The sequence below is a fragment of the Cyrtonyx montezumae genome, unplaced genomic scaffold (assembly GCF_038088225.1).
Source record: "Cyrtonyx montezumae isolate F1298 unplaced genomic scaffold, pur_monq_1.0 scaffold_13, whole genome shotgun sequence".
Lineage (NCBI taxonomy): Eukaryota > Metazoa > Chordata > Aves > Galliformes > Odontophoridae > Cyrtonyx > Cyrtonyx montezumae.
Window position 1 is genome coordinate 16,725,473 of NW_027071859.1, and position 18,942 is coordinate 16,744,414.

General features: G+C 42.1%; 1 protein-coding gene across 2 annotated transcripts in view; it reads right to left on the reverse strand.

The window, feature by feature from the left end:
- Positions 1-18,942, reverse strand: part of COLEC11 (collectin subfamily member 11) — a 35,207-nt gene that overhangs the window by 13,988 nt on the left and 2,277 nt on the right. For both annotated transcript variants that reach the window (XM_065730752.1, XM_065730751.1), the window contains exon 2: positions 6,646-6,801. In XM_065730752.1, the coding sequence (XP_065586824.1) occupies positions 6,646-6,775 (130 nt within the window). In that variant the 5' untranslated portion in view covers positions 6,776-6,801. The remainder of the gene's footprint in view (positions 1-6,645; positions 6,802-18,942) is intronic.

An 18,942-nucleotide genomic window follows, 5' to 3' on the forward strand; every position in this document is an offset into this window, starting at 1 on the left:
ACATAACCTTCTGTCTCCACATTCACCAAGCACGTTTTGAGTATATAACATATATTTCCTCTTTACAGCAAAGCACACTAGAGGATGTGTTTAAGTCTCAAGAGAAAATAGCATAGCCATACCTTGAAATTACCAAAAAAAAAAAAAAAGTTTAAGCCTAGTACTGAGAAAGAATAAATTTATAGCTTATACATATAGATTGCACTCCTGCCAACATCATATACTGGATCATTTTTGAGTATGGAAAACTGTTTACTTAATCTGCATTCTCATTTATACGTATCATGCCTTTTGATCTTAGCAGTTTGAATCACCACAAAGTAATCACTACTTATGTCACAAGGTTCATACCACATTACATGCATTGAGCATACTTATACATCAGTTTCTGTAAACATGTGCCTCCCTGGTGTCTTTCATTGGAGTCATGTAAATTGTTTTGTCTCCTACTATTGTTGTTTGCCACTGATATAAAATTAAAAATCTCTTAGGCGAATAGAAGTTTAAAGAATAGTGGCTGTGGTTTAACCTGGCAGGTGGCTCTGCACCACACTCGCTCACCCACTCCTTCCCGGAGAAACAGAGGAGAGAACTGGGAAAAAAACAAAGTAGAAATCGTGGGTTGAGGTAAATCTATTCACTAGGATAGAGAAAAGATAAGAGTTTTGACTATATATTTATATAAATGTATACAATAAGTGATACACAAGCAATTGCTCACTATCCCCCAGCCAATCTCCAGCCAGCCACCTGAGCAGCAGAAGAGAAAAAGATGAACTCTCACTTCCCTTCAAGACTCCTTCTGTATGATGAAGTATGGTATGGGATATCTCTATGGCCAGTTTAGGTCATCTGCCCTAATTCTGTTCCCTCACAATTCCTGGGTCCTTTGCTGAGATTGGCCTTGGCTGCAAACAACACTGCTTAGCAGCAACTATAACTGTCAGTGCATTATCAACATTATCTTACTCCTAAAATCATCATACCAAGACACACTGAAGAAAACAATTCTGTGCCAGTTGAAACTAAGACAGCAATTTACATAACCATCTTTATTAAATAGATGTATGTGAAAAGCCAGAAATGAAAACGTAAAATCTGGAGCTAGCACAACAGGCTTGATGCCCCAGCTCTGTAGTGCTGGAGAGGAGAGTGAGCATCAGATGCCCTCCAGGAAGTCAGTGCAAGCACCATAACAGGAAGGTCAGTGCTTATCTTGTACCCCTCAAGCTTGCTGACATAGCTGGAAGGTGCTTTGTAGAGAGGGACTATAGAAATGACACACAAAAACAAACAGAAATTGCACATTTCAAATTTGCAGCCTCCAGCTCTCACTCCCTATTGTAAACATAGGTGGCTCAGCCCTCCATCTGTTTCCTTCTTCAGGCTGCCAGCAAGCTCCTGACCACCTTTCCTGCCTTCAGACATGCAAAAATAGGCCATTCTCTGACCTTAATGAGGACAAACTTCACATAATCCCCAGTGAATAATACTGTTAGTATGAAACAGGCTATTATTTGGCACATTTGGGAACACCACTCCTTTATTACCAAGTAACCAATAGGCTTTGTATGATTGTCTTTCCCTCCTCAGGGCTGGTTATGAGTTCTTTGCTTCCCAAAGATAAATCCTGACAATGACTTTTCCCTGCTCTCTAGAGGCTCAGAGCAGGCTATTACAGCCTATTGCTTTACACGTTCTTCAGAGTGAAAGCTGTGCATTAGGGATCAATAAAATAGATCACTCTTGCTTCAGGCCATTACACTTGCCTGCATTTATTCCTATAATAAGATGACACTGCATTCCTTAGTGTGAGTGTTTAAGAAACCTTCCCTGTGAGGAGATTACCCCATTACAGGTCCTGCTACAGACCACTCAACGAGTTTTTCTTATCAGCTGTTTTAAGCAGCAAGACCTTTGCTATCAGACTGAGCAGTGGCCAGTTTAGCTTTGCAGTGCTTAAGCCCTTGGTTATGCCATATGTACACTGAGCACTGTGCAGGTGTCATGAAAAAAAAAACAAAAAAAAAAACAGTTTTCCACTAAGAAATTTTAAGAAATGATTTATCAGTAACTAACATCAACTTCTCACTTCTGTATACTGATTTGGATAAATAAATAAACACATAATTAAAATTTGAGAAAGATACCTAGTCTTCCCAGTCCCCATCCCATCAGTGCAGGAGGCTGGGGTCATGCAATTGTGCTTCCACTCAGTAGCTGCAGTTAGGCTTTCTTTGCCAGCTGCAGACCCTTCGCAAGCCATTCCTCCTGCTCAGCATCCTCCTTGCCCCTGCCCTGCGTGCTCCAGCCCTGCTATACAAACACACAGCTCATCTCCCAGTTGCCTTGCAGTGACAGAGCACACTCAGCAATGCTCCATGGTGTTGCAACGCCCCACAGTCCCAGAAGAAATTTAGCTCTGGTACTGAACTGAGGGGCTGCAGGACCTAGGTAGCAGATGCAAAGCTGAGAGAGCACTGTGCCATCATCTCTGAGAGTGATAATAGTTTATATGGTAAATCTTACTACTGCTGTTATTTTGCTTTTGGTACAGGGTTTGTCTCTGATTCTATTTGCATTCTTCCTACCCTGAGTGATACAATCTACTGTAATAAAAATAGCCCACCAAATATTAACTACATGAGTTGTTAAGCATTCCTTGGTTGATGATGACTGCCTTCCATTATTTCTGTGTGAGTAGCATCATCAAGTAAGGGCGAAAAAAAGAGTACTGTTATTATTTATATAACATTCACTTTTGATGTATTTTATGTCATTGAGATTAAGATAATTATCATAGAATCGCTTAGGTTGGAGGGAATCCTAAGGATCATCTAGTCCCAACCCTATGTTCCAACCACTCACCAGATCAGGCTGCCCAGGGCCCCATCCAGCCTGGCCTTGAATGCCTCCAGGGATGGGGCATCTACAACCTCTCTGAGCAGCCTGTGCCAGGGCCTCACCACTCTTTGAGTGAAAAATTTCTTCCTAACATCTAAACTAAATCTCTGTTCTTTTAGTTAAAATCATTCCCCCTTGTCCTACCACTATCAGACAGTGTAAACAGTTGTTCCCTCTCCTGTTCATAAGCTCTGTTCAAGTACTGGAAGGCCACATGAGGTCTCCTCAGAGTCTTCTCCAAGCTGAACAAGCCCATCTCCCTCAGCGTTCCTTCATACATGAGGTGCTCCAGCCTTTTAATTATCTTTGGGACCCTCCTGTAGATCTACTCCAATAGCTCCACGTTCTACTTTGTGCTGGGGGCCCCACACTGCTAGCTCATGTCCAGCTTTTCATCCATCAAGATCCCCCAAGTTCTGCTCTGCAAGGGTGCTTCCAATGAGTTCTCCCAGATGTCGTACATATATCTGGGATTGCCTTGACTCAAGTGTAACACCTTCCATGTGGCTTTGTTGAACCTCATCAGGTTCAAGTGGACCCATTTTTCAAGCCTGTCCAGGTCCCTCTGGATGGCATCCTTTCCTTGTGTTGTGTCAGCTGTACCACTCGGTTTGGTGTTAACAGTGAACTTGCTAAGGGTAGATTCATTCCCGCTTTCTATGCCTTTGATAAAGATTTTGAAGAGCCCCAGTCCCAGAATGGATCCATGGCAGATACCACTTATAACCAACCTCTACCTAGACACAGAGCTCTTGATAACAACCCTCTGGCTATGACCATCCAATTAACATTTTATCCACCAAACAGTCCAGCCTTCAAATTCATATTTCTTCTATTTAGGGATAATTCCTGCTTTAGATTATGGGAAGGAGATGAAACAAGATGGAAAAAAAAAAAAAAAAAAAAGATGTGAAGGATTTTTTCTGTGTAATGTTCTTTCTTTACAATGTAGTGAGCAATATAGTAGGACTTTGCTATCCATTCCTTCTTCACACAAAATGCACTTTCCCATTATTAATATTGTTGGCTTTCTAAAACACAGATCATGCTGTTGTCTGGATTCTCAGAGCCTTGGTACTTTTCCCTCCTTCATTTAATCTTCCTCCTTTTTACAGCTGAGGTTTTAGGAAAAAAAATAAAATAAAAATCAGTCCCAGACCTAAGCTGCTGACCTTGCTCTCATTTGTGCCTTTTCTCTATTCTGGGTGTCTTCACTGTCTTTCTTCATCTTCCATTTCCACCTCCATTCTCATCTCATCCCCCTTCTGATATTCTTTGTTCTGTAGGGTCCTAATTAGCTTTGAGTTATTTTATTGCAGTTTTCTATTTTTTTTCCAGTTTTCAATCTATGCTCGTTCTCATTCTCTTCACCCTTCTTCTCTCTTCCCCTTCATCTCTTCCCATTCTTCTAAAATTTCTTCCTTTCACTTCCCTACTTTTGGGTGCTTTTTCCTGGTGCCTTTCTCCCTCAGCTTCCAGTTGGGCTCCACTTTCTACACCACTTCCTCCTTCTTTTACCTTTACACAACTCTTGCTCTCCATCATTTCTTGGACAGTGAGGTGGGTTGAGAACTGGCTGACTGGCAGAGCTCAGAGGGTTGTGATAAGTGGCACAGAGTCCAGTTGGAGGCCTGTACTTAATGGTGTTCCTCAGGTCATTGCTGGACCCGGTCCCATTCAACATCTTCATCAATGTCCTTGATGAGGGGATAGAGTCAACCCTCAGCAAGTTTGATGATGATACAAAGCTGGGAGGAATGGCTGACATGCTGGAAGGCTGTGCTGTCATTCAGTGAGACCTGAACAGGCTGGAGAGTTGGGCAGAAAGGAACCAGATATTTAACAAGAGATAGTGTAGACTTTTGCACAAGTTCTGCACGAATGTGCATGGGAATTTCTTCACAGTAAGGGTGACAGAGCACTAGAATGGGTTGCTCAGAGAGGTTGTGAAGTCTCACTCTCTGGAAATGTTCAAGACCCACCTGGACGCCTACCTGTGCAACCTGGGCTAGGGAGCTGCTTTGGCAGGAGGTTGGATTCGATGACATCTAGAGTTCCCTTACAATTCCTACAGTTCTGTGATTCCACGTGTTCACAGTACCCACTTTTTCCCTAAGTCCCATCTAGCTCATGCCCAGCAGTGATGCAGGGTTCTGCTGCTCCATCTCTGCAGATCTTGCTCAGCCAAGGAGGAGCAGGGGCAAATCTAACAGCCACAGTGAGAAAACCCCATTGTGTGGGAGCTGAAATTTGGGCACAGGGCCACATCAACACTCAGTTGAAAGTAGGGCTTGGCCGCTGAAATGGGTTGGAGTTGTGCCAACGGGGGACAGCAGTATCTCATTACCAATGCTCTGATCCAGGCCCCCTGACAGTGTAGCTGGAGCACTGATAGCTTTTTAGAGACTTCACATCAAGTGGGGCTGCATCAGGCCATTTTGTGCTTCACTGAACTTGTACATCAATCTCTCTCACTTCTGCAGGACCTTCATTGCATGAAACGGAGTGAAATCATTAGCACATGACGGTTTTCAGGCTTCTTTGCTGTTTCCTGGCACAGGTTTGCCTTTTGGCAGAGGACCAAGATTATTATTGTATTGTTTAAATGTTCTAAAAAAGACCATGCTGTATATAATTATAATAATGGTCCTTTCATAAAAATCGTAGTTAAAGATGTTAATTTTGAGTGATTACACAAATAGAGAAACTAAGGCAAAGAAGTCACAAAACTTATCAAAGCCTCACAGCTTCTCTTACCTGAAAAATCATTTTGAAGCTCTGGTTCCCATTGCTGTGGTTACCATTTGAGCAATCTGTGTAACTCTGGACAACACTTATTTACATTGATTGTATTGTTCTTTGTGAATTATAGAAAGATCAGTATTTTATGCCTACTCCACAGCAAATATCTCAGTGAAACAAATTTATTCAAGACTTAGTCATACCTCAGAAGACTCAGATGTAACAGAACAGTGCTGTTCTCCTCAACTGGAACATTATGCTTCAGTAGAGATACCACAGCCTCCATGATGGGCATCTCTCTTATTGACTATTTAATAATGGGGCTGGGATTTCATGCCATAGTGGATGCCGTTGCTTTGAAATGCTAGTTCCTCCCAGATGTTGATTTCCTATCTAAGATACTTTAATACATGTTTTATTGCAGAAGGAACAACAGTTTATAACAGTGTTGGGCAATAGTTTGGGGAAATATTTTAGAAAAAAGCTGTTTCCCTCCACAGAAAATATAAAAATGACAAAACCTAACTTTAATTTTTGACTTCTCTAAAAGGTAATCAGGCATCTAAAATTCAATGGAAATTTAGCCCAAAGGAAGGCAAGTATAAGAGCAGAACATACAAAATACTTCCCAAAAGGACATTGCAAAAAGGCAATGAAAACCTCAAAAGGTATAACAAACGGCCTGACTTTACAATCTTTTTCTATCAGTCATGAGTATAAACACAGAGAAAACTACTAGGCTGCATATATCAGAAAGGTAAGCATTAATGATCAGGAGCAAGTTTGGGAGATTTTGGCATGCCAAAACATACACCATATTAATTTTAACAGACTCAAATTCATCTTAAGTACCTTAAAACTTCATGTCTAAGGAAGATACAAACCGGACAAATAGAAAAGGTACATTTTTTGTCTCTTTTAGAAACTGACAGTGGTGCAAACGAGCCTGTTAGAAAGAAAAGATTAGCATTTGAATGATGAAGTAGACTTCCACATTACCTTTGAGGCCTGGAACAAGAATCTGAACAGAACAGGACTCCTCTGCAATATGTTGAGGATATCCAGACCTTAGCAGTGACAGGAAGGCAAAGCTAATTAGAGTCACCAAGAAAACCAGATCTCTCTTCATAATGAGCACTTACAGGTCGCTGACTCCTAAACAAAAGAATGAATAAACAATTACAAGAATTCCACAGACTTTCAACAGTTTCTGAACATACACAGCATCCTCCTATGAATACAATATAGTTTTGCATGCTACAGCCCACACAGCATGAGAAGTATCTCTCAGGTCCTCCAAGTAGGTTGTATGTAACACAGGCATATGTGAAATACGTAGCCTCACATTCAGCAGTTTTAGTGCTAGAGTGGGTAAGATAAAGCTCAGGATGAATTTAATCAAGAAGGAGATTAAGTAAAGTCAATGACAGGCAACTCTGTGTTCACTATTTCTCACTGTAGGCAGAGAAAGGTCAAAGGAGAAAAATCTAGTACATGGGCTTGCACTGAAAAATGTCAGCACTTAGCTGCTGCTTAGGAGTGCATACTGCTCCTAAGAGGCAATTCAGTAAGGGGATGAGACCAACCTGAAGGCCTGAAATTTCACATCCCATCTGCCTGAGCACTGAAATTGCGCCAAGTAAATTGTCTGACACAATAGCCCTCACATAACTCAGTGAGAATGGGATGGAGATGGTATTTCACTATATCATGCAGTGAAGTTACATCAGAGCCTTCAATAAATCCCAAGAAGATTCACATCTGAAACATACCCTCACCTAAGCTTACATGTGAAATGGCTTGCCTCGTATTAGGTAGTGAAGAAATCTCTTGAAAACAACAGTATAGAAATGGAATTTGTGTGAAAAGACCATCAAAAGCTGATATTTAGGAGATCTATAGAAATACTCTTTGACAAAAGCATTATTTATGTACTTCTGGCATGTTTTTCCAGTCCTTCTTTCACCAAGGCTTTCTACTACACAAACAAGCTGAAAGTCATATCAGGGTTTCAAGAGAAAACATTCATATATCACTTTTTATAGCCCTGACACAGCTGTGTGCATTTTACATAGAACAGGAAGCCTGGCATATATTACCCTTTACTCTCTCGTTTTCTTCAGGAATAAGCATTGCAGAGTTGGGCCCAGGCATAATGGCCAGTACACAGGTCTGTGTGTCCCAACATGGTAGGGTCCAAAAGGGTGGATCTGTTATTTTGGGGATAGGCTGAAAGAATAAGCACTCTCCAGTGGGGACAGAACTTCAGAGTGAGAATGAGCTGGTGAAGCAGAAATCAAAGCTTAAGAGACAGAGCAAGAGGAGAGCAAGCTGCCCTCCATGTGTAGCTTCATGGGTCAGCTTTCCTTTTCCAGTTATTCCCCAGCATTCCTTCCAAAGCAAGGTACAAGAGGAGGAACATGTCTGAAAACGAAAGGGGTATATGCTTGGACCTGGGAAAAGCTCATTGAGTCATTAAGGTTGGAAAAGACCACTAAGACCATCTAGTCCAACCATCAACCCATCCATGCCCACTAAACCACAGTTCTAAGTGCTACTTCTCCATGGTTCTTAAACACCTCCCGGGAGACAGTGAGTCCACCACCTCCTTGAGCAGCCTCTTCCAATACATTACCACTCTTTCTGAGGAAAAAAACAATTCCTTATTTCCAATATTTCAGCCTAAGTTAGGCCAGAAAATATACCAACCCTACGCCCCATCTGAACAGTCACAGATATAGTTACAGGCAAAACTGAATTTGTCCATCCATTGGATGAAGAAGCAGGCATGGAAGAGGAAGTATATCATCAAGGTGGATCTGAGAACAGAAATAACAGAAGATGGAAAAAAGTAGCAAAAGTAATGGAAAGTTGTATATTGGATGGAAAGCTTCTACTGCCCTAGAGAAGCATCAATGATCACAGTTCCTCAGGGCTCTGACTGATAAAATCAGCAGGAAAATATTTGCTGTGCTGATATTCTCAGCTGTCTCAAACTATTGCCTGGTTTGCCCACGCACAGAGCCAGCCCTGGCTGTCAGAAGCCAGGTCAGACATGGCTTATAGCACATTAGATCACTACAAGAGCATCCTACTCCCAGCTGCCTAAATTGTTCCACATATGCTAAGCTGGAATCCAACCACATTTCCCCTAGAGAAAATTTCTAGCCACAGGGTAGAAAGCATTACATCCTGGTGAACTTGGCATCCCAGAGGAGCTCTTAGTATTCACAGTGGATGGTCTTGCTTTTTTGACAAGTCTATGATCCAAGTCAAAACAGACAGCAAGTGAAAGAAGGAGCAATAAAGCACAGTGAGGTGAGGCAAGGCAAATTCAGTTGGAAAGAATCTTCAGAGATCATCACTTGCCTGATCACACCAGGACTAACCAAAAGTTAAAGTATATTATGGAGGGCATTGTCCAAACAATGGACATCCTAGGAGGTAACGGCAGACAGGGAGGAAATGCTTGAGCCCACAGCTACAGTTTCAAAGCTCAGGGATTGGAAGAGACCTCAACAGATCGAGTCCAACCCCCTTGCTAAAGCAGGTTCTCTACAACAGGTCGCACAGGTAGGTGTCATATGGGTCTTGAATATCTCCGTGGAAGGAAATTCCACAACATCTCTGGGCAATCTGTTCCAGTGCTCCATCACCCTTACTGAATGGGCATTCTTCCACACGTTTGTATGGAACTTCCTATGTTCAAGTTTTAGGCCATTGCTCCTTGTCCTGTCACTACACACCACCTGGCCTCATCCATTTGCCTCCCACCTCCCTTTAGATATTCATAAACATTTATCAGATCCCCTCTGTCTTCTTTTCCCCAAGCTGAACAGACCCAGCTTTCCTCATATGGGAGATGCTCCAGGACCTTTATTATCTTTGTGGCCCTCCATTGGACTCCTTCTAGAAGATCCTTGTCTTATTTGAACTGGGAAGCCCAGAACTGGGCACAGTAATCTAAACATGGCCTCACCAGGGCAGAGTAAAGGGGAAGGATCACCTCCCTCAACCTCCTGGGTCTCTCTGACAGCAGGACAAGGGGAAATGGTTTTAAGTTGAGAGAGGGAAGATTTAGGTTGGATGTAAGGGGGAAGTTCTTTACGATGAGAGTGGTGAGGTACAGGAACAGGCTGCCGGGAGAGGTTGTGGATGCCCCATCCCTAGAGGTGTTCAAAGACAGCTTGAATGAGGGGGCAGCCTAGTCTAGTATTAAATGGGGAGGTTGGTGGCCCTGCCTGTGGCAGGGGGGTTGGAAATTCATGATCCTTGAGGTCCCTTCCAGCCTGGGCCATTCTGTGATTCTGGACCCGCTCTTTTTCATGCACCTCCAACACATCTAGAAGATCAGAGAAAAGCTTGCAAACCAAGTGGGTCAGATACTCAGTGGAAAGCCTGTAAATCCAGGCAGTTTCAGCATGAGCATCCAGCATCCTGCTGATAAAGGTTCTCGGTGATGAATTGGAGAAAGAAATGAAAAGCCTGTGACAGAAGGAACTGAAATGAAGAGGGTGCTCCAGCGTCTGCATTAGTGAATAAAAAGGCAGCACTACCTATGCTGGTTTCATTTTATGGGGCTTTTGACATATCCAGACTACAACTGAAAGATCAAAGTCTGAGGATATGTTAAATATTCATCTGCCTTTGCAGACTCCCACGCAGCTCAGGCATAGGACAGGCTCTGTCAGGGCTGCTTGGTGGCTCTGCTCAGCAGCCAGAAAGGAAGGATTCTGTCACCACATGAAACATCCCATTCACCACTGCCTGCTGCTGCACAGCTTACAGGCCCCAGGGATGCAGCTCATGCTGCCTCATGACAGCTCGCCTGGCACAGAAATTGGGCTGTCACACCATGACCTTCAGGGAATCACAGTGAAGAAGCAGAGCTCCTTGGTTTCAGGCAGGTCACAACACCCAGGTCTCTTGAAAATGCTTGGGAAATTACCTCAGTCAGAGAAGAGCCAGCAACAGAGGAAATCTCTGAAGAGGTTGCAGATAAAACCATAAAGTCTGCTGCTGCAGTAAAGGGACAAATTAATTGTAGAAATCAGACCAGAAACCTGCAGATATCATTTTCTCCACCTTTTCCTGTTAAAAAATAAACCACCCCTTCTGCAGCTAAAATGGCCTTATGTGATTGAAACAAGAGTTTGATCTCCAGGTATGTACTACAGAAGTACCTTTCATTTTAAAACCCTGGAAAGTTCCCTGCCTTTCTGACCTATCTTCAAGGCCTTTCACATCCAGATTCATAAAGGCAGTTAGAAAATTAAATTCCACTGACAGCAGTACTCTGAAAAAGGATGCCAGTGTGTCTTCCAAAACCTGTGTTAGTCCTTGGTTTGGGGGTAACTTCAGCATTAAAATAACCAGAACCAGGGAGAAACCTACAGGTGTTCAGTACTTGCAGAAGTATAAATATTTTTGCATTCCTTATGCAGGGGTTATGAGTCAAATTTGTTGTACCTATTATGGCCAGTACTTCAAGGTTGAAAGCTCTGAAATAAATGAAAGGAGGAGGAAGAGAAAGAATACATGGTTTTCCCTAAAAAAGGAACAAACAACAAAAAAAGCAAAACATTTATAAGCATAATAATTTCAAAACAACTGCTGAGCTCTGTCAGCTTTGGGAAGTCTATCTGAGCTGCTGAGAGGTTTGTGAGCTCAGGTTTCAAGTGGCAAACCCCAGCAAAGTCACTGGGAAGCCCAAAGGCAGAGCACACCCCAGGCTGGCTGGGAACAGCTCAGGGCAGCCAGGCCAGCTGGCATCAGGCATTCCTGAAACACCCTGCTGTGGGTGGAAAGCATGGAGCTCACTTCCAGCCAGCTAGTGGCTCAAATACAGGGACCCTGCAAGAGCCAGCAGCTGCTCTACAAGGGCCAACGGCTTATTGAACTTGGTTCCTTTGGACCTAAAAGCAACAACACGGGTGACCTGCCTAGCTGAATCCAAAATCACTGGAAAATGTAGAAGAGAAATGATGCTTGCTGGCAGTAATGTCCAGCTAGTCAATAACCAAAGAAACAACAGCCTTCTATAATCCTAGATGATGATTCTTTGAGGTTACTATTCTAACTACTCTTTGAGATGTTTTTATTTTACTTACTTTGTAAGATTTGTAATCGTACTTCACTCTCAGTACTATCTGAATTCTCAGAATTATCTGTATTCTGAACTGCCTGCATTCCTGGTACAGTCAGACATACAGATGTGCAGAAGCAGCTCAAGGCTGGAAGCAGTACTGCACATTTGGAGGATGATTTCCCCAAGCAGATTTGAGCCAGCACCACAGATACATTAGCACCTTTACACAGCTTTCACTTCCCTGACTTCTCAAGTCCTCGTCACCTGCATCCCAGTCCTGGGAAGTGTTATCTGGCAGCTTGTACATCCTCCAATGCCCAGTGTCCAAGCCACGTCCCAGTGGATGCAACTTGTGCCCATAAAGTGATGCCACTGAAATGCCAGGCTGTGACACAGACCTCAGGCTGTTTCAAACACTCTGAACAGATGAAAGCCAGTATACAGAGTTAGAAGGGTAGTACCAGGCCCCAGCACAGATTAGGGATAAGTTTTTGGGACAAGCAGGGCCCAGGGGTTATGGATTATTCCCTTGAAGGGAAGTCTTTCATACTGGAGATGAAACCTTTGCCACTGACCTTCCCTTTCCCCATTACAGCATCGCTGATAATCCTAACCTACAGATGTCTTATATCACTCTGTTTTTACCTTATCTAAGCATTCTCCCATTTGTCCTCACAGTTTTCTCATGCATTACCTTGGGTAAGAGTTCTCCATTTAGGCAAAATCTAAAATCAGAATCAATGATAAAGCTGTTGAAACATTAGGTGATCATTATAGCATTTCATTTTAAAGCACTGCAATGTTGCAGAACTGTTGATTTAAAGGTTAAAGCAACAAGCTTGAAAGAGAAAAAAAGAATACCGAAACCTTAATGCTGTTGAAATTGTAAAAGCAGGGATTGTAACTGCTGTGGTTACAAAGTCTCTGTGAAATCTATGGCGCGTGGAGAGAGGCATAAAGCAGCAACATAACGCATTCTGGGTCCTGATGATGCTGAAGATCACTGAAGTTTGCTGCAGAGGACAAAAGAGCGAGTCTGAGCTGATGAGAAGCTAAAGTTAACTAAAAGCCTATCTGATGGGAAGTCATTGGTTACTCCCCAAAGTGCATTTAATTCTGGCTCAATAGAGCCATTTCCTCAGCTGATGTTTGTGAGGTATGAGGGGCTATTAGCTCTGACTGTACCATGTAGGTGCCCTTGTCACAGGTAGGAATAGTAGCTTTGCTTTTCATTGAGAATAATGTTTTTTAAAAATTGTGGGACAAATTCCTTCCTGATGTGGTTCTGCTGGAGTCAGTGAGTTTAAGGCAGAGCTAACGTACCATCATCTGTGCCTAAAATATAAATTTGGGGCTTCAGCAACGGTGTGAGAAAGATGGGGTACAGGAGGAGGCAAGTAGGTTTTTGTAACATACAGCCAGAGGGAGAAGGGCACCCTCCTGATTTCTTGCACTGAGTGCCAAATGTCTCACAATGGCTCCATGTGGTGTTTTTAGACGGCAGAACATTCATGGAGAATCTTAGCTTTGCATTGGTCAGAAGCAAGCAAGAAATAAAATTTCTCACATGTGGTTTTAATTAAAGCCTCCATTAAATGACAGTCTCTCTGACACAGCCTTGTTAGCAGCTGTAATTGCAGAAATAGCTTGTGATTTTCAATGCTATACTTGAAATACATCAGAAACACTGAAAATTTGACCTAATTCCCCCCAAATCCAAAATATGGAGTTCATATGAGGAAAACCTTAAATTTGAGTGTTACAGAGCATTGGAACAGTCTACTCAGAGTCTCCTTCCCTGGAGGTATTCAAGACACACCTGGGCACCTGCTGCAGCAGGGAGTTGGATCCAGTGATCTCCAGAGTTCCCTTCCAACACCTTTGATTCTGCAATATCTTGAAATAGAGCTGTCAGTACTTTTAAAACCCACGTCTAAACTGTCTCAGCTCAGTCTTGATGTTACGCCCCACACATTTCTGTAAAACACAATTCTGCAATTCGCTGTAAAAATCAGTGAATATCTGGAGAATGCTGTGGGAAACATTTCTGTACATAAATGAATACATATTGTACACATGTGAATTTTTCATCTTATTTCTGAGGCTTTAGGGCAACACCCTTCAACTCTCTGCATCCACATAAGCTTAGGACTGGCTGAACAAGTTGGGATATTTATGCAGTATCTGAGTATTTAATGCCTATTCAATCACCTTATGCTTTCCAACATGTTCTCAGCCTCTGGATACTGAGAAGTTTTCCAGGGGAGCCTGACACTTGTCTTCTTGAGGGCACTAAAGAGATTCACAAGGCAAACTTAATCTGGGGAGAATGGTCCCAGTTCCCCAGATAAACTCTGAATTGCAGAGATCAGGCAGAAAGACCCCTTCATCACCCCCAGCACATCCACAGTAGTGCGTGCCTTCTCCACAACAAAAATATCACTCAGGTATTGACCCAAAAAATGAGAAATATCAGTTGTGGAACAGTCTTAACTGAAAAAGATGCGAGCCCACAGCTCCTCAGGAGAAGAACTGCCCCCAGGAGATGGATGCTATATGTGAAAGTAGTGTAAGCTCAAGCACAAAAGATTAAAACATGAGGTACAAGGGAAGAAGCACGGTGAAGAAGTCAAATCAAGCCTAGCAGTAGGATACTGGAGAGGAGGAAGAAAAAAAAAAAAGAGCAAAATGAGTGCTTTCTGTTATTTCTCAAAATTGACTCATATATTAACTCAGTGTAAAACAGAAGGCACTACCCCAGAGCACACATGGACATGGGAAAGGTTTCTTTTCAGTTGCTCCAGCATCCTACTTCTCACTCCTTTTTGAGCAGAAAGAACACAACAGAGGAAAACAGCTTTTGCCTCCATTTTCTCATATATTTGATACCGCATCAGCTGAATTTTGATGAGGTTCTAGGAACAAAAGAAAGCTACTTGAATGCTGCTCAGTCTTTCTGAATGCAGCATGTACAACACCTCAGAAAAGTGAGCCAGGAGATAGAACACAGCTGGCATTAAGGGATGCCTATTTATCAGGACTATTTTGCTACCAGACCTCAACCTAGCAGACATTACAGGCAGACCCTTGGGTGGGATTCAGTCATTCAGGCTGAGCTTCTGAGTGTGAGAAAAATCATTCTGAGCTCCCTGTATACTCAAGTCAGGGAAAGGCACCTTTCTATGACAATTAATTACACCCTAAAACAGATCAGATAATTGACTCTCCGGAGGTATGCATTCATCTCCCAGCATTGTAGGTACATGAGGCTGAGTGAGGGAAACCCCCCACCCCATCACTACTGGCTAAGTCTATCAATGTGAGGGCTAACAGCAGCCCAAGTCCCCTACTGCAGGCACACATCACCCTCTCCTTCTTCATACTGTCACCATCTGATCCCATACTGAGCTAGCACAGGTAGCTAAGCCAGGAGAAAACCATTCTTTTTTTTTTTTTTTTTTAGTGTTATTTTTCAGTTGATTTAGCTGCTTGGCTCCTGGAGAGGGAAAAATGGCCATCCATTCCTGCGAAGAAACGTTGCCAGCACTTAACAGGAGCCAAGATAGCCTTCAGTGTGTTATAAAACTGTGCCCTCACATGCCAGAGGTACACAGAAAACAAAAATACATGCAAGTGAAAGAAATAATGGGACTAAATTCACAAAAATGTGGAGAAAAAAATAATAATAGTGGATACATAATTAAAGAGTAGGATTTAAAAGTAGGAAAGATATGGCAAAATACCAGCCTACAGTGGAAAATAATATCCAGCAAAAGATACAGAGCATTTGAGATACAGCAAGATGAGCCATTTTGCAATAGCATGCAAGCCAGAGTCATGGAAATGATCCAAGAATATTATCCTCAGATGACAAGGACATGCTTCTCGGAATGATATCCTCAATATAACAAATCACCACGGTATAAAATCTTGCATTTGAACTGGGGCAGCAGCATCGATGCAATTTCAACAGAAGATTGTTTTTATTCGCAAACTGAGAATCTGCAGGAATCAAATAACATTCAATATGTGAACCTATGCTGATACTTTCATGATCAGCTCCCAGGTGCCTGGGAAAGGTGGGAAATAAATTATATTGGTGATACAAGGACTAAAAACGCCTTCATAAAATGGCCAAGACTACATAGGAGAAAAAGCACCATGGAAAAAAGCAAGCCTCACAGCGAATGCAGCCAAATATCTTCACTGGAGAAGTAAACAGACAAGGGTAAACTTAATAGCAATAGTGCTGTTCAATAGGCTTTCATTCCTAAGAGTTCTGAAACATTTTTCCAAGTGCAGGTGCAGAAAAGAAAATGAAAGGGAAACCTACCAAAACAGCTCCCCAGATTAAAAATAATAATAAAAGTAATTTCTATATAGAAATAATTGTAGAAGCAAAAAATAGGGGGGGGGGGGGGGAGTGTGAATCCGAAGTGTCCTCAGAAGAGCATATGCTAAATAATACTGTTCCTGCAGATGACTATACCTTAACGAAGTTCTCAGAAGATAAAAAGTATTCTTACACTAGGATGTTACAGTAGACTTCAGCCAATCAGTCTAATCTTTGCTAACAGGCATGATCCTGCTTAGAAGACGTCAGATGGAAGGCAGCTGAAAGAAGATCTGTAGTGGTAAACAATTTCCAGTGCAGCTCTTATGCCACAGCAACTGTACTTAAGAGTCCTCTGCCACATAACAGTCTACGAAGATTTAAAGAATTAGAATATATGAAATTGCATTCAGGCTAGAGGTGCTTTTGACAATCTGGTCTCATTTTGAAAAAGAAATTTGAATTCAGAAAGATATATATAGCACATGTAGAAAAAACATGCAAACAAGGCCAGTTAAACTGAAGGTGTTTCTTCCCTTACCCATATGCCAGGATGCTTCTTCAGCCAAGAGATTCCTGATGATGACAACTCCCTTTGGGAATTTTTTATTAAATTCCTTTCATCTAACCCACTGCCCTGAGAGATTCCTCTCTACTAATAAGTATGTTTTTAGGGAGGAATACAGCAATTCATGTTAAGTAAGGGATAACTACTGGCATTTCCACCTGCTTCTGAGCTCAGCAAATTCTCTTGGTAGAGCCGTAGATGCATCTTCACACAGCCAGAATGTGACCAGAGGCCATTCATGCACACATTAGGAAAGTGCACATCAGCTATGATCACCTGAACTTAGATACCTCCTTTGTGTACGTTTGGCATTTATAGGGCATTTACAACAGCAGAAGCTAATGCCACAGCTCTGATTATGCAGCTACCAGCAAAAGAAAAGGCTTCAGAGGAGGTGCTAAAGGCAGCACTAACCTTGTCCTGGCTGAAATCCCAACATCTGCCAGTTGACGTAAGCAATGGAAGGATGAAGAACAAGAAAAAGAGAGAGACACTTGCCACAAAGTTATTCAGTGCTGCCAAAGGGGATGAAAGATCAACTCTGAACATATTATATCCATGTATCCAGTGCTTCAGTGGTGACATCTAGCATCATCATTCCTAAATTCAAGGAACAACGTGATGCAATCACATGTAAACTCAGTCTAAATGGGCAAACGTGTTTAAATAGAGTTACTTAGAAGACAAAGTAAAGGAAATTATTATCAGACTCGTTAACAAAGCTTATGACAGACCCTGGCATCAAGTGCCAACAGATTCACTTGACGGGCAAGGGCACACAGATGTTGCCAAGGTAATAACATTCATGTTCATTGCACCATGGTGATCCTTGCCCAAGCTTGACACATGACATTCAGAAACTCTACTCGAGATTTACAAGCTATAGAATGCCCAACTGCTCTCTTATCATAGTATCACAGAATTTTAGGGTTTGAAGGGACCTCTAGAGATCATCGAGTCCAACCCTCTGCCAAAGCAGCTCCCTAGCCCAGGTTGCACAGGTAGGCGTCCAGGCGGGTCCAGAACGTCTCCAGAGAATGAGACTCCACCACCTCTCTGTGCAGCTGTGCCAGTGCTCCATCACCCTTACTTTCCGGTGAAAGGTTTTCAATTGAACAGTAAAACCTCCCTAACGTTTATAGTACATTGTTAAAAGAGTGTTCTCTAAGATCCCATTACATCCATTGCACTGCAGAAGTAGCAGTGGGCACAGTCTGCTTGAAATCATGCATGAAAATCAATGGTATTTAGAACACTTATGGAACATAACTCACTTATCTTCTGTTATCTTAGCTTGTGAAGATAATATGGTTGTCTCCACATTTGACACTCACATTTTAAACTTAAATAGCCCAACGTGAGTAATCCTGGAGACATGCACTCGAAAATATTTGGAAGCTGGTGAAAATCAGTACATTCTACCTAAGAACGTCACAAGGACTTACTTAAACAAATCATGTTCCTCTCCACTACATATCAATAAAACAATGCCTGGGAATACCCTGTGAAGATATCTGCCTTGTCCTTTCAAAGACTGCCCTTGAAAATAAAAATAATAATAAATTAAAAAGTGCCATCTCACTCTCTCTCAATTGGTTTTGAATTGTGAATTCATTGCACAACTCCACAGAAAAGTTGCAAATAATTTTGTGGATGCTGCTGAGAGCACACATGCACAGCACTGCTCTTGTTCAACATTTCCCTTGCTCCCAGTATCTGTTTTCATAACACTTCTTGCCCAAAATTCCACTAACCAGTCAGCCATCAGAGATCCACTGTCTTCTTAATACCCTTCTGATGAGAGACCTCAGTGAGAGCCATTTTTCTTCTATACAATAAGACTTTCATGGTTTTTTTTGCTTCCCATGCTAGACCTTCATTACACTCCTGTCTCATGTTTTATTTTGACTGGTCATAACTACCATGCCATCCAATATTGCCGTATAGCGCTTCATACATACATTATTTAATATATTTATTTTAGGTACATAAAAAAACCTTTGTTTTGAATCCCAAGCAAGAGGTGATATATAAATCCTTCTCTGATGACAATCAAAGTCTTACCTACATTAAAATGTAGAGATGAATGGCTTATGAACTCTTGTCTTGTAAAAGAAAGCATCATGCAGAGAGACAAGTACTACTTCAGACATGCTTAGTTATTCAGCCTTTGCCATTTGGACACTACCAAAATATCCACAGCTTTCAGATCAGCTGGACATGAAATCAACTTGTGATTTGTGGTCTCTTAGAAGCCCTATTTCTAAGTGGTCCACTAAGGACACTTAGGTGCATAATTTTTATGAG